The 22,442-nt window shown below is 38.0% G+C and overlaps 3 protein-coding genes across 3 annotated transcripts in view; 2 read left to right on the forward strand and 1 right to left on the reverse strand.

The window, feature by feature from the left end:
• The window catches only part of LOC137170075 (GTPase IMAP family member 8-like), a 33,035-nt gene extending 21,115 nt beyond the window's left edge, over positions 1 to 11,920 (forward strand). Inside the window, exon 5 of the mRNA XM_067573433.1 lies at positions 8,691 to 11,920. Coding sequence (XP_067429534.1) covers positions 8,691 to 11,128 — 2,438 coding nt within the window. The 3' untranslated portion in view covers positions 11,129 to 11,920. The remainder of the gene's footprint in view (positions 1 to 8,690) is intronic.
• Positions 1 to 22,442, forward strand: part of LOC137169991 (uncharacterized) — a 157,992-nt gene that overhangs the window by 5,296 nt on the left and 130,254 nt on the right. The window lies entirely within an intron of this gene.
• Positions 12,708 to 22,442, reverse strand: part of LOC137170107 (actin, alpha skeletal muscle-like) — a 114,015-nt gene continuing 104,280 nt past the window's right edge. The window contains 1 exon segment of the mRNA XM_067573435.1: positions 12,708 to 12,891. Coding sequence (XP_067429536.1) covers positions 12,784 to 12,891 — 108 coding nt within the window. The 3' untranslated portion in view covers positions 12,708 to 12,783.

A 22,442-nucleotide genomic window follows, 5' to 3' on the forward strand; every position in this document is an offset into this window, starting at 1 on the left:
GCCTCGTAATTTGGTCACATGGTTTAGTAATTAATGTTACACAATGTTTAAACTGCAGTGTGTCTCAAGAATAAAACATGAGACGCTACTTTTGCTGAAAAGAAAGTTGGAAAAGAGACTGATCAGCCCTGCTAACCCAACATCTCATTCATGAAAAGGTAGAATATCCAGTTATAACCGACTATCAGATTTAATGAGCCATAAATGTTTTCATATCAACATGATGCCTGCTCCACAAGTCTGTACAGCTGTCAGTGAAATAAATGAGAAATAAAAAGAACATAAAAGGACAGAACTCCCCATGCACAGCCAGTATTTTCAGACAGGTGCTGGTCGGTCACAGGAACATGTAAGGTGAAAATCACTTTGACTTGTCAAATGACTTTACTGTGACTTTATTCAGAGCGAACAACGCGTTTCGCCTGTAGCTTCTTCAGGTTCGCTCAGTACAACTGCTGAGTACTCACAGGTGTGATAAATACATTTGAGTCACATGACTAATTATCACAGTCTTCATTTTCTCAAAGTGAACATTTTACAAAGGGCAAGAAAATGAAAATATACACATTACAAAAAACATGACATGATTAATGTTGCACAAAGTTACAAGAATTACACCATTTTATATAATTAAACTTCATTACATCCCGTAAACAACTGACTGAATAGGATGGGTAAAATTCCCTCAGCAGAATGGACTACAGGTCCTACAGCCGTCCCTCTACATCACTAAATGGGGACCTAGTGGCTCATCTCTCCCTAAGAGTCCAAATAGCCTGTGGAGAGAAATACAAGTTAATATTTACATATCACAGACAAAAACTCAAATCCTGTGTTTCATTAAGTCCATAAGGTTCAATAGTATTCAATTCATAAATCCAAAATGCCTCCCTTCTTAAGAGCTGGTTAATCAAACTACCACCTCTTGGATTGGGTCGCACTCTTTCAATGCCGATAAATTTGAGGGACGTAGCCGACCCATGGTTTTTCTCCTTGTAGTGTCTAGCAACGGCATAATCCATATCACCATTTCTACTGGCAGCCTTATGTTCGGCAACTCTTAGATTGCGCTTTGTTTGGCCTACGTACATTAAGCCACATGCGCATTTCAAGATGTAAACGACATGTGTAGAGAGACAGTTAATGAATTCTTTTATGTCATATTTCTTTCCTGTATGAGGGTGATTAAATGTCTTGGTATCAAATGTGTTTGAACAGTGTGCACATTTTCCACATCTATAATTTCCATACACTTGTTGAGAAAGCCAATTAGTTTGTGTAGGTTCCTTATACATAGAACTGACAACAGTATCTCTGACATTTCTGCCTCTTTTGAAGCAGAAACGAGGTCTAGAGGACGACAAATGATTCAAACTAGGGTCACATTCTAGGATTTTCCAGTGTTTGTTTATAATCTGTTTGACTTGCATAGATGCCGCACAATATTCAGACACAAAAGTTACTCTGTTTTCAATGTGTTTCGGGGGAGGATATAATAATACTTCCCTATCCACATTGTTAGCTTTATCAACAGCTTGATCAATGAGTGTCTGCTCTTATCCCCTTTGTTTAAAACGTTGAGACATTTCTTTAGCCTTAGTTTGATAATCCTCTTCTTTACTACATATTCTTCTCAACCTCACAAACTGGCCATATGGGATGTTACTGATCATATGGTGAGGGTGGAAACTTGTAGAGTGTAGAATGGTGTTTCTGTCAGTTTCTTTTCGATAAATAGATGTGTCCAATTTTCTATTTTCATTAACAGTAATCAAATGATCCAAAAAGTGAATTTTTTCACAACTGTATTCCATAGTAAAATGCAAAGAGGGATGAGTGCTATTTATATAGTCACTAAATGCCCTAAGTTCATCCTCAGAGCCTGTAAACCCCATAAAGATGTCATCAATGTATCTTCTCAAAAACAAGATGTTGTTAGCAAAGGTGTTGTTGTTAAATATATGTCTGTCTTCCCACAAACCCGTGAACAAATTGGCAAAGTTGGGATTAAATGGTGACCTCATGCTTGTACCTCGAGATTGTAAGTAATACTTGTTGTCAAACATAAAGTAGTTAGATTTTAGAATAAACTTAGTGAGTGACATAAGTAATTCTGCTGGAAGTGCATCTTTTCTAGGTTCAAGGCAAAAGTCCATAGCTTCCAGTCCACCATCATGTGGAATGTTGGTATACAAACTCTCCACATCAAAAGATACCAAAAAAGAATTGTCAGGCATAGAGATGTCCGCCACCAATTTTAAAATATCTCCAGTGTCCGCCACATATGACGGTAGTGTCTTTACAATGTCTTTAATGAAGTAGTCCACAAATTGGCTCAAAGGTTCAGACAATGACTTGCTACTCGCCACAATTGGTCTACCAGGAGGATTTTCCAAGCTTTTATGTATCTTTGGCAATAAGTAAAACACAGGCGTAATAGGATGTTCTATTTTTTAAAAATCATATTGACTCTTAGTAATCCACTTATTCTCAATTGCATTGTACAAAATGTCATCTCTCTCTCCCATGTATGTCTCCACTGGGTTTTGCAGCAATGGTCTGTAAAAAGTGGTATTACTTAACTGTCTTAAAGCTTCAGTTACATAGTCCTTTGTGTTTTGTATCACCTCAGCTCCACCTTTATCAGCTGGTTTTATAATAATTTTTGGATTATTCAATTCAATTCATTCAGAGCTTTTCTTTCTAATAGACTGATATTACAATTTTTGAGACTGTTTTTAGATTCAACAGCTGCCTCAATATCCTTTTCCACTAGTTTACTAAATGTAGCAAGTGTGGGATTTGGGACGCCAAGAGGCATGAAGGTGGATTTTTTCTTAAACTTGTTCAGAGGGTCTGATATTCCCCCTGTTGCTTCATTTAACTTACTGTGGAAGAAGTGTTTTAAGTGTAGCTGTAGCTGAAAAATTTATAAGAATCAACTTTCGATTGAAATGCATTTACTTTATTAGTAGGGACAAAGGATAGTCCACGATTCAAGACGTTTAATTGAGGGTTAGTCAGAGTATAATCAGAGATATTAATTACCGAGTTGTCATTCCTCTGATGGCGCTTCTGTCCCCTTCTGGTTTTCCTCTTTGTGGGCGCCCTTTTCCCCCTAAAAAACATTCATCCGTGGAGGACGTGCTTGTTTGCCCCTGATCACTCGCCACCTCCTCGCTAGTCAGAAGAAGCTCCCGGCATCGTCCTGGCCGGCTGCGGTCCCGGTCTCTTGTGTGTGAGTGCGTCTACGTCTTGGTTTCTGGCTGCGCCATGTATCAGATTTCCAAACAGGTGTCCAATTGTAGACAGTTCCTCTTCTATAATCCTCCGCATCTCGTTCATACTTTTTTATTTTGTAGGCCTTTAGTTCATAGCTCAGTTCAGTTTCCATCGTGGTGAAATTAGTGATGTCCATACGGTTCTTTAGCATAGTTCTTAGTTCTTGTAACTCAGTCTTTACTTTCAAAGCCTCTTGCTTAGTTTGCTCAATAATCAGTAAAGTCAGATCAAACAAGCACTTGTTAAGAATCTGTTCACACTTTTTTCTAAATTCAGGATCTTGATTGCCCAGTATGGGTTTCTTATTTATTCTCAGTCCTCTGGGAATTTGTTTGTTATGCCAGTATTCAGACCGTGCAATCCTGTGCCATCTCAGGCGGATATCTTTTTTCTCCAGATACATCATCTTCAATCTCTGATCATTTAGACTCACTGTTGACTTTTAATTTTGGCGATCCTCAAACAGAGAATGCTGAGAAATTATGTTGTGTGCCTCCGCATCACATAAGGAGAGGCACACCGCTTGGTTCAGGTGCTCTGCTTGGCCGCCCATCTTGGTCCGTATTGTGGCGTGCAATCAAGGGCAAGGAAACCTCCCGCAATGTTTTCAACAGTATATAAAAGGACAGAACTCCCCATGCACAGCCAGTATTTTCAGACAGGTGCTGGTCAGTCGCAGCAACATACGGTGAAAATCAAAATTAACCACTGCACACTGAGATGACTTTACTGTGACTTTATTAAGAGCGAACAACGCGTTTCGCCTGTAGCTTCTTCAGGTTTGCTCAGTACAACTGCTGAGTACTCACAGGTGTGATAAATACATTTGAGTCACATGACTAATTATCAGTCTTCATTTTCTCAAAGTGAACATTTTACAAAGGGAAGAGAGAAATAAAAAGAGCCGTTTCACTGATTGTGTTGCACTGGTGAGGTTCTCTAACAGTAGAGCAGCTGTCATTGCGTGCGGCTATTTATAGCATATCGTTAATTCATCACCATCGTCAGCAGTGATATCTCAGATGTGGCTCATATCTAAACCAACTTTACAAGGTGTGACACAAGTAAATTACAAAGTAATTACTCAGTGTTACCTTAATAAATGCTCCTTTGATTGGCATTTTACAAATCAGTGTAAATGCAAAAAACAATCACACAATCAGTGCAGCTGGTTATCAACATAAACAAACAATGTTTTACTAAAAGATTCCGTCTCAGCTCATCTCCACCTCATCACATCACCCTTAGATCGCTTTAGAAAAACATGTGTACGCCTGGTCTAAAGAATGCGTGAGGTGAGCACATTCTGCCTTTATACATACAAGTTTATATGCAGGGAATGGCTTATGGATGGTTTTTGTGCATATACATCATTCATGCATCTGGCCACAGGTGTTTTTTTCAGCCGATTTAATGAAGGTAAACATAGTGAACGAACGCGCATAACGGCACTGCACTCTAGCGCAGCATCTTAGAGGCTGCAGATTTATCAATACCGCAGAGATTTAATGAACTGAAGGAGAGGAAGATTGAAGATTCTAGGGCAGTGGAATTTATCGACCTTGTTACTAGTCTAGACTTTACCCAACATGTGAGGAACACTACTCACAACCGTGGAAATACACTGGACCTTATATTACAAAACGTATTGATGTTGATGTTTTATCTATTTGACAGGTTCCTTTTTCTGATCACTCTTGTGTCTTTTTCAAAGTTTCTCTCTGCACTCCAACTAAGTGTTCAGAGCCTGACACATACACTCTTCACCATAATGACACCACTGCTAGGTCTATACTGGCTGAGTGTTTACCTGATATACTTGACTCCAGTAGTGCAAATTCTGATTCCTTTAATCATGTCACAGACAATCTGAATAGTGCCTCGCTCAAAACGCTCGACTCTTTTGCTCCTCTTACAACCAGAAAACGTACTTGGATTAAATCAGCGTCATGGTTTTCAGATGACACCAGTGCACCCAAACAGATCTGTAGAAAACTTGAGCGCAGGTGGCGTATGACAAAACGAGAGTTATCACCTTGCCTGGGTTGAGTTTTAAGAAGTGTAAACATGCACTTTCAGCTGCTAGGACAGTATATTTCTCTTACTTGATTAACATTAATAAAAATAATCCACGGTTTCTGTTTGATACTGTTGTCTAACTCATACAGAATATCCCTGCTAATAGCTCTTCATTCAGTGCTGATGATTTTCTAAAATTCGTCACAAATAAGATTGACTCAATTAGAGATAAAGTCACTGGTCCACATTCCTCTCAGAATGATATCTATGAACTCTCCAATACCTGGATGGATGCAGGCACTGTGACCCAGACCAACTGCACCCTTTCACAGTTTGAAATACTTTCCCCTGAGGCCCTTACCAGCCTGGTAACTGCTTCCAAACCTACAACCTGTAAATAAGATCCTATATCATTTAATCTTTTTAAGGAACTGTTTCATGTTTTAGCTAGTCCTGTCCCCATGGGCTTAGTTTCCTCAGCTTTTAAAACTGCTATTATTAAACCGTTGCTTAAAAAACCTAATATTGAGCCCCAAATTCTGAACAATTATCGACCATTTTTCAATCTTCCTTTTATGTCAGAATTACTTGAGAGAGTAGTCGCTGATCAACTCACTGCCTACTTATCCAACAACAATCTTTTTGATAAATTTCAATCTGGCTTTTAGTCCAATCATTCTACTGAAACTGTCTTGACCAGAGTAGTCAGTGATCTACTAATTACTGTTGATTCTGATCTAATATCATTGTTGCTGCCTCTTGACTTGAGTGCAGCTTTTTACACCATGGGTCACAGCATATTTCTAGGCCACTTAGAGAAGCATATTGGTATCCAGGAGACCATGCTTTCATTGTTTCATTCATATTTATCAAATAGAACTCAACATGTAAGTTACAATACAATCTCTGAAGTTTCTGAAATAAAGTTTGGTGTACCCCAGGTTGTATCATTGATGGCTGTATTACTTCTGAAAGCTCGACCATCAAAAACCTTGGTGCGATTTTTTTATTCTTGTCTGACATTTCAGTCTCAGGGCTATTACCAAGACAGCATTTTTTCATCACTTCATTACAGCCTCCCCTAGGACAGACTGATGACAGCATTACGGTAGGGCCCTATAGTTTCTGTGATAACAGAGTCATGGATAGAATCACAGAATTGACTATTTCAAAAGCTATAACACAGATTCCACAGGGGCCTACATTAAGTCAGTGCTCAAAGCTGACTGGAGATTTGAAAATATGACTACATAATGTGTTATAAGTAATTTATTCAACACATATTTAAAAAAAATCAACAAATATAGGAGAGCCTTACAAAGAATCTGACAATGTAAAGTCTTGGAATGCTGTGTTTTCAACAGCAACAAAAGACATTAAATTATAATAAATAATATCAAAGTTTTTGCACTCTACAAAAACCTTGAAAACAGTCCTGATTGCCTACTGATTCTTAGAAACTGTCTTGGAATGCCAGGCACATTTCAACAACAACAAAATAAATTAAAATAAATAATATCAAAGTTTAAAGTTTAGTTAAAAACTGGTATTCAAGTCCTAATACACTGTCCGATACACTGTTATAGATTCACATAGTGCCAAGTATCGATACATGTTTTTTAAACAGGACTGGTCAGAATTGATTCAGCTACTTTAGTTTACCACTGCCAGAGCACCACAACCCTCCACCTCCTTATGGAGGCGCTAATAGACTGGTGACGATCAAATGGACAGCAATTGTAGGTGACAACAAAGAAAAAATGCAAGCAAAATAACCAGACATGAGCCGCTGCAGTCCAACTCTCCTGGTCTGAGCTGACAGTCACCTGTGTTGAAGCTGAGCTAGTGGCTCAATACATTAAAAAAAATCCCTGATGCTTTGGCCCCACAGGGGCTCAACTTAGTAAGAAATTCAACCTGCAAGTTGCTCTTTAACACTGACATGATAATTAAAAGGAAAATATTCAGGGCTGCTGTAAGGCAAAGTGAAAATATAACAGCATAAATTAGCAACCTCCAAGTCCCTCATAACTTGTGTCCCCCACAAAATTCCCTAACTCTTTACCACTGTGAACATTTCAAAATGAATCAAAATGCTTCACATGGTGTTAGCTTACAGCTAACAAACGCAGTTAAGTGCTAAACGTTACAGCTAAGCTAACATTGCTGAGTCACTGAGGTTGATTTGATAAGCAGCATACATGCTCTGCCTTTAAATTAAAAATAATATCAATATAGATAATTTTTGATATATTAAGTTTTTGAAATATCGTCCAACTCCTGGTTTTAATGGACTATTTTTCTAGAGTCACTGTAATTTTTCTACTGAGGAAAGTCTCAACAGTATAAAGGAATCTGAAGTGTAAAATTTGTCTAAAATATATTTTTTCTTACAGAAGGAAACAAAGGGAGACCTCTGAGCCACAGCAGCAGCTATCAGTGGCTGCCCCCTAACAGTGAGTTCAACTGATCTGACTCTGTTTAAGTGTTTTGAGGTATAATTTGCCAGCATTTCATAGTACATGGACACAAACTATGAGATTAATTTAAGTAAAGGAGGTGTTTGCAGCAGAATGTATAGAATTTTTTAAAAATTTTTAATTTATTTGAAAACTCGTACATTTAAAGGTGTTTAACAAAGGCACAAGATGTTGATCTTGTTCTTCCTATGTTGGTAACTGAGTTTATTGATGTACTGTACTGAGGTATTTGATTGCTGATAATTGACACAAGCCAAACTGGCTTAAAGTGTTGAACAGCTGCCTGCTGCTGCCAAAAACGACACTATGAGAGCGGTGACAGTGAACTAAAACAGTTAAGTTGCAGCTGGGTAAATCAGAGCAAGAGCTGAAAGATGCTGAAATGCTTTATAGAGCTGAGGGGAGCTGCTGAGGCATTTGAAGGACCAAGCTATAACATAATTTAATAATAATTTTATTAACATAATTTAACTGGATTAATTAAGCCATGTTTGAAGAACAGGGCCAGGACACAAACATTTATTACTAACATTTTAGTCATTTTCGTCACCACATTGCTCAAGAGATAAAACTATTCAGTCTGTAAGGCTGCTTGGATTTTATTAACTGATCATATTGTAAGTAAATCTATGTATAATATACTGTATATAGTACACATGAGTTGAGATGATCTCTGGTAAATATGGCCACAAATAGCACAAAACGCCTACATCTGTGCTGAGAAGTAGTTTGGATTGGCAGAGGCACAGGCATGTGTAACTGCACTGCATCACCGTTTTTGCATTAAAAATTCAAATTCTGAGTGGCTGACAGATTTTCTTCGGTTCCACTAGTGAACAATCATCTTGTATCATAATCCTGTTCTATTCATCGCTGGTTCATCTTTCTAATTCATTGTTTTGTTTCCAGTGTCTGAGCTGAGGGTTGTTCTGCTGGGGAACAGCTGGTCTGAGAGGAGTTCAGTGGGGAACTTCATCCTAGGAAAGACTGAGTTCAACACTGAGGAAGAACCAGACTGCTGTCTGAGAGTCAGAGGACAGTTGAAGGAGAAAGAAATAGTTCTTATCAACACCCCAGATCTGCTGCTTCCAAACATCTCTGAAGACAAACTAAGAAAACATGTAGAAAACTGTGTGAGTCTCTCTGATCCTGGACCTCATGTGTTCCTGCTGGTTCTACAGCCTGAAGACTTCACTGAGGAACACAAAAAGAGGCTCTGCACAGTTCTTCAGCTCCTCAGTGATCAATCATTTGATCATTCGCTGATACTCATATCAGCACCCAGAGAGGAGAGTTCAGGTTTCATGGAAAACTACATGAACCATCCACCCTTAAAAGAGATGATCAGAATGTGTAGATACAGATACTTGAAGAGGAAGGACCTTGAACTTCCAGAGCTGTTAACACGTTTGGGTCAAACTGCACAAGAAAACAATAGAGAACATCTGAGCTGTGAAGCATTTGATGATGAGGATGCTGGTTTAACCATGACGCTAAAGTCTGAACACATTAAACCAGTTTTAAACCTGGTTCTGTGTGGGAGGAGAGGAGCAGAGAACACTTCAGCAGTCAAGGCCATTTTAGGTCAGACAGAGCTTCATTCAGTCTCCAACTCATCAGAGTGTGTTAAACATCAGGGAGAGGTGTGTGGACGTTGGGTTTCCCTGGTGGAGCTGCCTGCCTTGTATGGAAAACCTCAGGAGGCAGTGATGGAGGAATCATTCAGGTGTATCTCCCTCTGTGATCCTGAGGGCGTCCATGCCTTCATCCTGGTCCTACCTGTGGATTCCCTTACTGATGAAGACAAGGGAGTGTTAGAGACCATCCAGAACACATTCAGCTCTTCAGTCAATGACTTCACCATGATTCTGTTCACTGTGGAGTCAGATCCTACAGCTCCAGCTGTTGACTTTGTAAGACAGAACAGAGACATCCAGGAGCTCTTTCAGAGCTGTGGAGGAAGATATGTTGTTCTCAACATCAAGGACAAGCAACAGATCTCTGAGATGTTGGATATTGTGGAGAAGATGAGAGTTGAAGGATCCAGATGCTTCACGAAGGACATGTTCACCAAGGCTCAGATGGAGAAGGTTACAAGACTTAAGGCTGAACTGCAGAATGTGACACAGAGAAGTGATGATGAAAATCAGAGCAGAGAGAGTGTCAGGATGGTGCTGATTGGGAAGACTGGCAGTGGGAAGAGTGCGACTGGAAACACGATTTTGGGTGAGAAGCATTTTAAACCTAGAATCAGACCAAAGCCAGCAACCAAGTCTTGTAAGAAAGCAACAGAGGAGATCGATGGACAGCTCATCACTGTGGTCACCACCCCCGGCTTGTTTGATACGACTCTCTCTGATGATGAAGTTCAACTGGAGTTCAACAAATGCATCAGCATGGTGGCTCCTGGACCTCATGTGTTCTTATTGGTGCTGCAAATCGGGAACTTTACACAAGAAGAAAAAGACTCTCTGGAGCTGATCAAGAAATATTTTGGCAAGAAATCAGGAGATTTCACCATCATCATCTTCACCAGAGGAGATGAACTGGACGATCAGTCATTTGAGAGTTACATTGAAGACTGTGATGACTTTGTCAAACAACTAATAATTGAGTGTGGAGGGAGATACCAGGTCTTCAACAACAAAGATCAGACAAACCGCACACAGGTCAGAGAGCTGCTGACCAAGATTAAGAACATGGTGAAGAAAAATGGCAGCGGCTGCTACAAAACTGAGATGAGTAATGACACTGAGGAACTCAAACAAATAGAAGTTAAGAATATCTTGAAACAGAAGGAAGAAGAGATGAAGAAAAAAGAGGAGGAACTCAGGAGAAAACATGAGGAGGAGATGAAAACACTAAAAAGAAAAATCAGTGAACAGAGTGGAGAAATTGAACAGGAGAAAAAACTGAGAGCAAAACAGCTGACGGACAAGGAGGAATGCTTCAACAAGGAGCGTGAGGGGAGAAAGAAAGAACGTGAGGAAGAGGAGAGAAAACGGAAAAAACAAGAAGAAGCTCAGCGTCAGGAATGGAGAAGAAAACTGGAGGATTCAGAGAAAAGAGTTAAATCAGAAAGAGAGGAAAAGGAAAGCGCTGAGAAGAAGCTGGAGCAGTGTAGAAAAGAGATGAAGAGAGATCGAGAGGCCTGGGATAAAGAAAGGAACAACATTTGGGAACGAGTACATCAGGAAGACAAAGAGAACCTGGAGGAGGTGAAAACAAGCCTCAGAAATCTCCAAGAAGAGTACCATCGCAAGAGAAAGAAATGGACATATTGTTTCTTTGTGCTGTCGTTGTTCCTAGTATTGTTATTGTATTATGTATTTCTGCATCATACATAAATACACACTACAGATAATACTAAGTTAAAAGAACACGCACAAGATTTTTACAACTTGATAAAGGATAGAGTTACACATTTTACAGATGAATGCCTACATGTTCAGTTTCAGATTTCAAAAGGCTGTATTCATGTATTTGAAATCTTACTTGTAAATACTTTTCTTAATGTGAAAATAATGTCTAATGTGTTTCTTTGAATTATCTGTGCATCTGTCCATGTTTAAACTATGTGTTTATTCTTATGTACAGGTCTATCCTGAAAAAGAGATCCCTCTCAATGAGACAGATATTGTCAGAGATGTACCTTTCAGCAAAACAGATGCTTTGCTATGTGATTTAAATGTAAATATAATACATGAGAGCTCTTTATATATTTCAATACATATCTTTATTTTTAAGTACGATAAAAGGAGGGTTTTGTTTTATAAATTGTTTGTACATAAAGTACCAGTCAAGAGTTTGGAAACAACTCCCCATTCACTTTCATGAGAAAGTGTGTTAAAACTTTTGACTGGTACTTTATTTTATTTAATAAAACTTTTTAACATCCTTAATGGCAATTCACACAAAGCAAATGTACTGTGTTTATCTGATAAAACATAACCTCAGATTTACCTGCTTGTGTCCCCTTAAAATAAAACTTACATCTGTTGTCTTGGTTCATGTATGTGTTGGTTCAGTTTTGTTAGATGACACTGGGAGGCTTCTTAATGAAAAATCTGGAGACAGAGATACTCTATTTATATGAATAACCTGATCCCAGATTAATAAAATATGTACTGTGAACTGTATGTCCTCTAATTGTTCCATAACCAGAGTTTGCATTTAAAAAGATACACACAAGATATTATAGGTCTTTATTTTGTGCACACAAGATAAAAATATTTTGGGACTGGTAGCTCCATAGTATCAAGCAATGCAGACAGTTGCAATTTTATGTTTCTGCTGCCACAGCAGTACGAGGGAAGTTCTGTCTTGTCAGGTTACTAAAGTGTAATCTGCTTTTCCGTTTGAATCAGAAATGGAAAAACAGCTGTTTTTCATTTTTTCATTTTAATCTAAAAATGAAAAACTGCTCAGTTTATCATTTTTTCAATGTCCATTAACATTGAAAATCAAGTGGAACAAAATGGGAGAGACGGCTTGTTTTTTGGTTTGGTGTAATTTCCATTTTTTAATTTTTCCCTTGTGAATTGAAGACCACAGATAACTGAAATGAATGAGAGGGTGAACCAGAAGTAAAAGAAAAAATAATAAAAGTGAAATGTGTGAGAACTTTACTGTCAGGAGAACGAGGCACTTTCTTTGTAAATGAATTGGTTGCCTGTAGCTAAAGTTAGCTAGGTAGTGTGATATATAGTGATATTATTTTAGTTGAGTGGCATTAATTAATATTGTGGAAACTTACCCCATTCCATATTCCCTAAAATAAAGAGCATCTATAAAATCACCAGCAGAGGCCCCCATCACCCACTATGAAGGTTGTAACATGGACATACCTCTAAACAACTATAATAATAATAATAATAATAATTTAAAATTTTAATTTTTAATTAAATCTACATTCCTCTATCATTACAAGTGGGGTTACAGACTAATTTTACTGACGTGGATCTTTCTAGAAGCACTTGCGGTGGATGGTGGCGGGGCTGGACTAATTGTACTCCTGCTTGCTGATCCACATCTGCTGGAAGGTGGAGAGGGAGGCTAGGATAGAGCCACCAATCCAGACGGAGTACTTCCTCTCTGGGGGAGCGATGATCTGGAGGTGTGAAGGAGGGAAAAACAGGTTAAACAGGGAAGCAGGATTTCCCTAATATGACCAGTATCATGCAAAATTATCTGACATGTTTTATTTAATTCGGGGGGTTGATAAAGCCCAAAAACTCCAACATTAGGAGTCCAGTAACAGGCAAGTGGGGTTTGAAAACTGAGAGTCATATTTTAAAAACTGCAAATAAAAAAAATCTGTTTCATTTCAGGATTTTTCCACCTTGTAAATGTGGTCAAGAAAACATTAGAACAACCTGACTGGCTCCTAATCTGTGTCTCAAGTCCAAACTACTTATGAAATGAATACTGTACAGAACATATGACAAACTAATCATCTAAGCATACAGTTTTTGCAGCTAGTATAAGCTGTAGTTGTCCATGTGTGGGAATTGATACATGGATATCAAACAGCAACTGCTAATTAAACTTCAAAAATAGACAGATGTTTTTCCATGGATTTAATTGTCATTTTTAGTTTTCTGAGGCATTCCTGGAGCAGTTTTTAAACATCCACAACTTTTGATTGACTTTGGGACTCAGCTTATTTTGTTCAGTTTGCAAACCAAATTTCTCAGGAGGAGAAAAACATTTTGACAAGTTAAAGTAACTTGTAATGTGGCATTAAAATGATCACTACAGGGCAGTAGAACCTACAAGTTAGGGAATACATATTAGGGATGTGCAGAGAGCCCAGTATTTGTATTTGTATCTATATTTGTTGAGGCAGCAAAATTATTTATATTTGTAAAAGATACAGTTTTGTTAAAATACAGTTTTTGTTTTATTATGCTCTTAATTTCAGGATATTAAAGTGTTGAAATAAGTATTTATGAATAAACTATCTTAAGAAGGAGGTCCCCACACCTAGTCTCAAACTCCAGTCTCCCAGATCATAGACGACTGCGCTGACATTGCAGACAGACCTCTACCTATTTATACACCTATAGCATAGAGACAGCACAGCGTGTAACGTGTAGAGAAGAACTTTAAAGGCGATTCTTGCTTTGCACTTTTCATTTATTGCCTGTTCTTTACAACCTAACTTTGTGGAAAGGAGAAGGGAAACAACAGGTTATGCAGAGACCCCCAACTCTGGGAGTGATGTCCAAATTAGGAAATGTGCGTCATGCAGTAAGTGGATGTGACTCCCCTTTTTGAGACCTGCTGATAGACATAACAGCGGAGCAGAGGAGAGACACTGAGATAGTGATGTGACCAACCTGCATGCTGGTATTTAACTTTTTTTTTCTTCCCAAAAACAAATATTTAAAAAAATATTTGTACGAAGTAAATGTTCGTAAAAAACCCACTATTTGTGCTTTTCTGAATAATGTATTTGTATTCGGGCACACCCGTAATAAATACCACCTTAAAGTATGACCTGCAGACAGACTGTTGCTGCTGCAACAAGGTTTATCAAGCCTCTGCTTCCCCTTCCTGGCACTGATGTGCATAAAGAAGTGGAGTGTGTTAATAAACTTTCTCTTCTTTCTTTTTGGATCTGGAGTCAAACTAAGACACCATCCAGAACTTCCAGTTAAAGCAGAGCAGACAGTAACAGCAGCAACAACTGCTGTAAATGATTTAGGTTGTATTCTAGATCATCAGCTCTGAGGGGACGCCATGGCACTAAAAGTTCTCAGACAGGAAAGCAGCTCTGCTAGATGGTGGAACATTAAAACCTCTGGCTGTGCTTTGGTTCAATGTCTCTTTGATGATGATGATGATGATGATGATGATGATGCCACCTGCTGGTGCAGCAGTTCTCCACAACTCTTCAAAACAAGCTGCTGACTGATCAAAATAAGCTTATTATTGTCATATCCAAACTTCCTCTATGAGCAAATGTCCAAAATCTCTATTTTCTTACAGTGGAAAGAAGAATTATTCAAATAAAGTTTGTCTCACGTTCAAAGAATACAGCTCCTGGTTACTTAACCAACTATTTTAGTTTGATCAGAGATTATCAGAGCGATGCAACAAGAGGAAGTTTAACTAATATTATTCCTTTTAGATTCCACAGACAGTCAAAAGTCAAAAGTCAATTATATTTTTTTTTCTTTGTATACTTCTATTTGCTTGTTTGTTTTGTTGTTGCATGTGTTTTAATCTTCCTCTATCAGCCATTTTACTCCCTTTTAAAAAAACAATGGAAATTAACTTTTATCTTCATTGTGTTTTTATCCTCAATCATATAATGTCAGGACTGGGTGACTGCAGTGTAGTATGTACTTTTATTGTTGTCACATCTATCTATCTATCTATCTATCTATCTATCTATCATCACAGCACCATCACCAACACTGACTGAAAGACACCGGACAAACTACTGCCTCCAACATGAACATCAAACACCTCTGACAGGATCATGAAACAACATCATGAACTTCACAAAGCTCATACATGTTACAAACTGTTATATTTAAAGTGTTCTTGTTATTTTGTCCACAATCACAACCGCTGTCAGCCTGTTAAAATGCTCTGCACCTCACCTGTGTGTGTTTACACTGTTGTGTCCAGCAGGTGGAGCTCTAACATCAACTTCAGCTTCACTAACTGTTGCAGGTTTGTTACTACTTGACTTCATTAATATCTTTACTGTTAATATTTGTCCCATTTAAACATGTTATGGGAACATAAACATAAATATAATATTATTTAATGAAGTAAAACACAGAAGACACAACAGTCTGGATCAACTGGACCCACTTTTATCTGTAGCAGACTCCAAATTAATTGGCAGTAACAAGTGTTTGTTGTTTTTTAAAGAGTAGATATCTCAGTGTGAAGTAGAGAAATTATTAATAAGAATAACAGTTGTCATTTATATTGAACTTTACTGATAGAAGGTTTTAATGAGAAGAGAAACCTGCTGTAATCATTTTGGATGTGATGATTATTGTTTTATATTTTACAAGTTTTAAAGTAAAATATTTGACTTGACTGTTTTCTTTGCCAAACACACAATTCACAGAATCAGATCAGTTAAACATCAGAGAAATCAAAAAGTTTAATGTTTAGAAGTTTTAAAAATGGTGTAGAAATTATTGACACATAGTTAGAATAGTTTTCTTTATTGATCATATTAAAACATAATCTGTTCTGTTAATAGATGAGTCTTCTCGACATGCGGAAACATTTAGGTTGCAGCATTTTTTTTAAGGTGTGTTGAAACATGATACTTGTTCTGAGTCGCTTCTTAACTTTCGTTTTTATTCTCCTGCTGATGACGGAGTAAGAAGTTCAGCCGGTGAGTAACTCAAACACAGATAAATATCAATTCATATATTAATGAGATAGAAGCGGTCTGTCTGTGATGTGGATTAGTGAACTGATTAAATACATGACGATAGATTTATATGAATAACTTTAATTGAATAATAACTTAATTGATCATCGTCAGGTGATCAGATCAGTTTATTATCACAGTAAATCAGCAGATATCGTTTATTAGTCTGAAAAATGATTCCAGTCGTTTCTGTGTGACTCAAAGTTTAAACTATCAGTGTTTTATCGCTTATCGATAAGGTTCATTACTGCAACTAGACCGTAAATCCGCCATTATAACAACAGGTAGAGAAGTTACGTAACTCTGATGTTACATTAACAGAATTACAGGTTCATCACTTTTAAATTAACGAAAGTCTTTTTTTTCCAGATTTAAAATTTACTCGAGTTAAACATGTTCAAGTACTTTATTTATTTTAGGTTTATTTCAGAACGTTTTTTACAGAGAACAAAGCTCTGATTGACCACACCCAACACACACACACACACACACACACACACACACACACACACACACACACCCAACACACACACACACACACACACACACACACACACCCAACACACACACAGAGAGAGAGAGAGAGAGAGAGAGAGGGAGAGAGAGAGAGAGAGAGACAAGTATTTCCAGTTTGTCAAATGTGAGAATTCGTTGTTTTTCTTTGTCGTACATGATAGTAAACTGAATATTTTTAAGTTTTTGACTGTTGGTCAAATAAAACAAGACATTTGAATAATCAATAATAAAAATAACTGTGATTATGTTTTGTCACAGTTGGTGACTCAGAGCTCTTTGTCTTCAGCAGAACTTCCTCCAGCTGTGTGAGGAAGAGATTTTACAGTATTGTTTAATTCTCCATTCAGGTGTTGAAACCCAGCAGTTGGTCTCCAGTTGAATCAGTGTTGATGTTTCCAGCAGAGTGATATTATGGCGACTGCGGCATCAGGTGAGTCCAGTCAGACTTTATTAGTCTGGATATCTCTCCTCTCTCTCTGTCCACATATTACACACATAATAACATCACTTTGTCCTCAGACTGTGAACCTGAATTCAATTCAGCTGATTCACCAACGGCTCTGATTTTCCTGTTTGTACAAACACAAACAGTCACAGAGCAGTTTTCCTCAGATGGTCTGTTTGCTTGTTTGTTTTGCACTTTCATCTGTTTGGTCAATTCCTGACTTCAGAGCAATTTTGTTCTCAGTTTGTCATGAAATGCAATTTTTATGCAACATTTTGTTATTTACTAAAGATTGATATATGCATCAAAATACAACTTTTAATGGGTCTGTACAGTCAGAGAACAGCTGAGTCATTAATAATGTCATTAACATGACCGAGTGTGATTTTTGCAACAAAAAAAGTCAATACTGTATTTTAACTGTATTTTGATGATGTTGCATGTGCCAACAATTTCTATGCAATTTGAAAACATTTTCAACTTTTGATCTCTCTTATGTCAAGTTTAACTGATATTCCTTGAGCTGATATTTACTGTAGTCTTTTAAATCAAAGGCAAATACAACTATTAGCAGCACAGTCTGGTGTGTTGTGTGATTTTGCTGCCATGTTGTTTTTCTCCACATTTGATCTGGGACACAAAATGCTATCAGTAATCTATAAACTGAAGAAACTGACACACAGTTGTTTTTTTTATGATCATGTGTGTTAAATATTGTATAAAACTTGTCAATCTTAAAGGATTTTAAACATTTATGTCTCTGAGGTTTGATTATAACTGTGTTTTTCTGAATTTCTACAGAGGAAGGTGATGGAAAATCCCAGAAGAGCCGGAGCAGCAGCCCTGACCTTCGCCCTGACTGTGAGTGAAATGACCCTGAATGAGAATGTGTTCAACATTTTCTTGAACAAATAAAGTGCAAAATGCTCAAATAGTTAAACCATCAAATGCTTAAACTAAATTACAGTTTCTGCCTCTAATCATCGTGAGCCCAGTAGTGTGACATCAGGGGATCTGAGGATGAAAACAGTGATCAGTGACACAGCAAAGTTTGTTTGTTTTTTAATAAAACGTTCAAGATTACAACTCAGTGTGATATTTAAATGCACTCTTTGCTGTTTGAGCATAATAAACAGAGCAAAGAAGAGACTGCAAATAAAACAAAAAGAGAGGTTAGTGTCCCAAACAGGCCCATTAGAGAATAGATGTGAGAGAAATAAAGAATGAATATTATATATTTCTTTGTCTTTACAGTCACAGATAATGTGTAACCTAGGGAGCGCAGTTTTGGACGTTTACCACCATTAACAGTGTTTCACAGGTGGAGGGCACAAATGAAAGATTTAAGTAACTAAACCCCAAATAGATTAATAGATGATTAGAAAGCATTACTAAGATAATAAAATGTAAATCACTGAAATAATATGAAGATTTTTAATTTAATGTAGTGATGTTGTGATGTAGAAACTCGCAGAACGTCATAACTTTTTGCAAGTTGTAACATTATAAGTTTAATGGCAATTTTTAAATTTTTAAAAATGTAATAATCACATATATATCGTAATAACTAAATAAAATGGAAATGTAACATGTAATATGTTTGGTATTTCATACAGAGCACTTTTTCCATCCCAACCATCACATCATGGCCTGCATGATCCACATTTCAATTCCCTATGTTTTCAAATATAAGGTTACCATTCAAATGTAAACCACACACATACACAATTGTTCCTTTAGGTTAATTTTAGGTTTTTTATGGACTGGAATAATGCACACTGTCTCAGAATCCACCTCTGGAAAAGACCAAAGCCAAAGACATAAACAAGACATTGGCATAACTAGTTCACCTATGAACGCATAATTTGTCAGAGCCTGTATGTCTGTCCATAAATGGAAGTGGATCATCCTGTTATGTAGGTTTCACAGCATTCTTCTTTTCCTCTTGAACAACAACAACATAACTTCATGATAAATGAAACTAAATGAAAGTGTATTCATGTGAACCTGTCAGTACAACAAAAGATAGTTCTGAGAAGGTTTTGTTGCATTACTAGCACAAATCTTCAATAAATACTTTGTGTAGTTTGCAAACAGTACACAGTACTAACTCAATTCTATATTACCAAAAGAAATCTGGTATTATATGGTATTATATTTTGAGTCCTAACAAGACATAGTAAAAACATTTTTGATAATTTTTTTTAAAATTTGTTTTGTTGATACTTCTGAGCGTTGATCTATTCAAAGATCTATTGATCTATTCTGATCTATTCAAATTATTAACTTATATACACAAAAGAGACAGTACCAGTCAAAAGTTGGGATACACCTGCTCCTTTAAGGTTTTTTCTTTATATTTACTATTTTCTACATTGTAGAACAATACTTAATACATCAAAACTATAAATAACACCTGAAATTATGTAGTAAGCAAAAAAAATGTAAACAAAGCAAAATATGTGTAAATTCAAGGTTGAGTAGCCACCTTTCTCTTTGATTGACAGCTTTGCAAACTCTTTGCATTCTCTCATCCAGCTTCATGAGGTCGTCACCTGGATATTTTTCCAACAGTCTTGAAGGTGTTTCCACATATGCCGAGCACTTGTTGGCTGCTTTTACTTCACTCTGCAGTCCAACTCATCCCAAACCAGAGAATCACGATCACCTTACCGAAACATCCGCATGTTCCTCTGCAACTGGTCCCTCAGCTTTCCAATGAGGTCTTGGCCACAATGCCTCCTCATAATGACTTTTCCTCACCACAGACACTCACTCACAAGGCTACAGACACACTCTGTTCCTCAATAGACTCCTCTCTGAACAATCATTGCCTTCTAACATCCAAACCTGCTTTTAACACCCCCCCTAGTCCATGGCTCACTGAAGTCATCAGAGAGCAAAGGGTGGAGCTCAGAGTGGCAGAGAGAAAATGGTGTAAATCCAGAGAGCCCACTGACCTCAGTGACTATCAGGGTCTCCTAGCATCATTCTCCTCCAGTCTAAAAACTGCTAAGACAGCTCATTATCAGAACAGGATCTGTGGTGCCACAGATGCTGGGAAAATGTTCTTTTAGTTCACTCCTCCTTCGCCCTCCACTCTACTTACTGCAGACATGTTCACCTCTTTCTTTACTGATAAGGTCTCTGCCATCAGTAACCAGTTCTCTAAGCCTGACCAGCTCAGTCTGCAGCTGCCAGCTAACAGGGCTGCACTCTCCTCATTCTCCCCTCTGACCGAGGAGGAAATCTCCAAACTTCTGCTGGACTCTTGTCCAACAACCTATCCACTGGACCCAATACCATCAAACCTTCTATAGACCAGTTCCTCCGTACTTAACCCCACAGTCACACACCTCATCATCTCCTCACTTAAAACAGGTGTGTTCCCCACCACATTTAAGCAAATGCAGGTCAGCCTGCTGCTTAAAAACCCTACACTCAACCCAGCCCGAGTTGAAAACTACAGACCAGTTTTATTTCTGCCCTTCCTATCAAAAATACTTGAGTGCACAGTCTTTGTTTCTGAATTCCTTCTTGAGAAAAACCTGTACAGTCTGAATCAGTCTGGCTTTAAGCAGAGTCACTCTAATGAGATCTTTTAAAGTATCTTGGAGAGAAGTGTCCAAACCACATGGTTTATCCACAGGTGTTCCACAGGGGTCAGTGCTTCGTCACTTTCTCTTTTCAACATACACCACCTCACTTGGTGCAATCATCCACTCCCATGGTTTCTCATACCATTGCTATGCTGATGATACCCAGCTCTTCCTATCATTCAGCATGGATGAAAGAACGCCACCTTCAACTTAACTTCTCTAAGTCTGAGCTCCTTGTCATAAAAGCCAGTCCCTCCATACAACAACAGATCAATATCCAGCTCGAATCAACCCAACTCATGCTCACAAAGTCTGCCCGAAACTTGGGTTTCATGATTGATGACCAACTAACCTTTGAGGTTCACGTGGCCTCAATTGCTCGGTCGTGTCAATTCGCCCTGTACAACATCAGGAAGATCAGAACCTACCTGTCTGAGCATGCAGAACAACTCCTGGTACAGGCTCTTGTAATATCACGCATTGACTACTGCAACTCCTTACTGGCAGGCCTCCTTGCATATACATTCAAACCTCTGCAGATGATCCAGAATGCACAGTACAGCTTAACGTTTTTTTAACGTTTTGATTTCTCTGATGTCAAGTTACTAATATTCTGTGAGTTGTGTGTGGCATGAAAACAGAATGTCAAGTAATATATTTTATTTCACTTTAAAACTTTAAATCAACTATCTTTTCTCAGAATATCTGAATAAGTCAAACTGATTCCCATGAAGTCTGGTGGACAAATTGAATGAAATGACATACAGGATCAAAATGTCAGGTTAAAGAGGAGCCTACAACAACTTGTAGAGTGTCAGATCTTTCCCTTGGTTGTTTTAATACCTGTAGTCATCATACAGCAGCAGGAATGAAGGTGAATTTCATCTACAGTCTGATTACAGAGAAGAGCTGTGATAATTTTACTCTGGGATGGAACAACTGCAGTAACTTCATCAATTATTTAAATCTTCTAACACAGTGACAGGACTGGTCGGGTTGATGGTAATTGATTATGATTAAGGCTAGGTCTTTGGAAAGTTGATTGGTTTGGTTGGCAGCAGGGCCGCTGCTAACCATTTGGAGGCCTTGAGCATAATTGGTCATGGGGGCCCAGTTTTCTCTTCTTCTGTTTTTCAGCTTTTTTTCAGAGATTCATGTTGTCTCTTACTTGCCATTATGCCTCATTCAGGGATGGAGCTAGACTCTCAGCACAGAGGGGGCGAAGAATTCTCAAGGGGCCTTTCTAAAACAGTCATTTTAAAATTCACAACTGTAAAATAGCCGATATATCTTATTCATAATCGCAACTTGTTATTGAGCCATGAAAGCCTATGTCTCAGGAAATATACAGTGAAGCCACTTTGAGACAAGCTTGTTCTGAAGAACAAAAAAGAAAACAGGTTGCCAGCCGCGTTCAAATGTTTCAGCACTGAGGACAGCATGTGGTGCTCTACATACACCGACTGATGAACAGTTCAGCACCACCACCAATAGATAGAGACAAGCCAGGTGCTTTGTCCCCGTACCATGTCTTTCTAACACGAGAATAACATAAACATAAAATAGACACAGCGGTCTACAACACTACAAAGCCTATTCAAATACAAAGTGGACAGTCTACAACACCACAGGCAGTGACACAGACAGGTGCTGAGATGCGGTAAGCATGGAGTTAAAAAACACATGAATCT

This window comes from Thunnus thynnus, chromosome 2 (assembly GCF_963924715.1).
Source record: "Thunnus thynnus chromosome 2, fThuThy2.1, whole genome shotgun sequence".
NCBI lineage: Eukaryota > Metazoa > Chordata > Actinopteri > Scombriformes > Scombridae > Thunnus > Thunnus thynnus.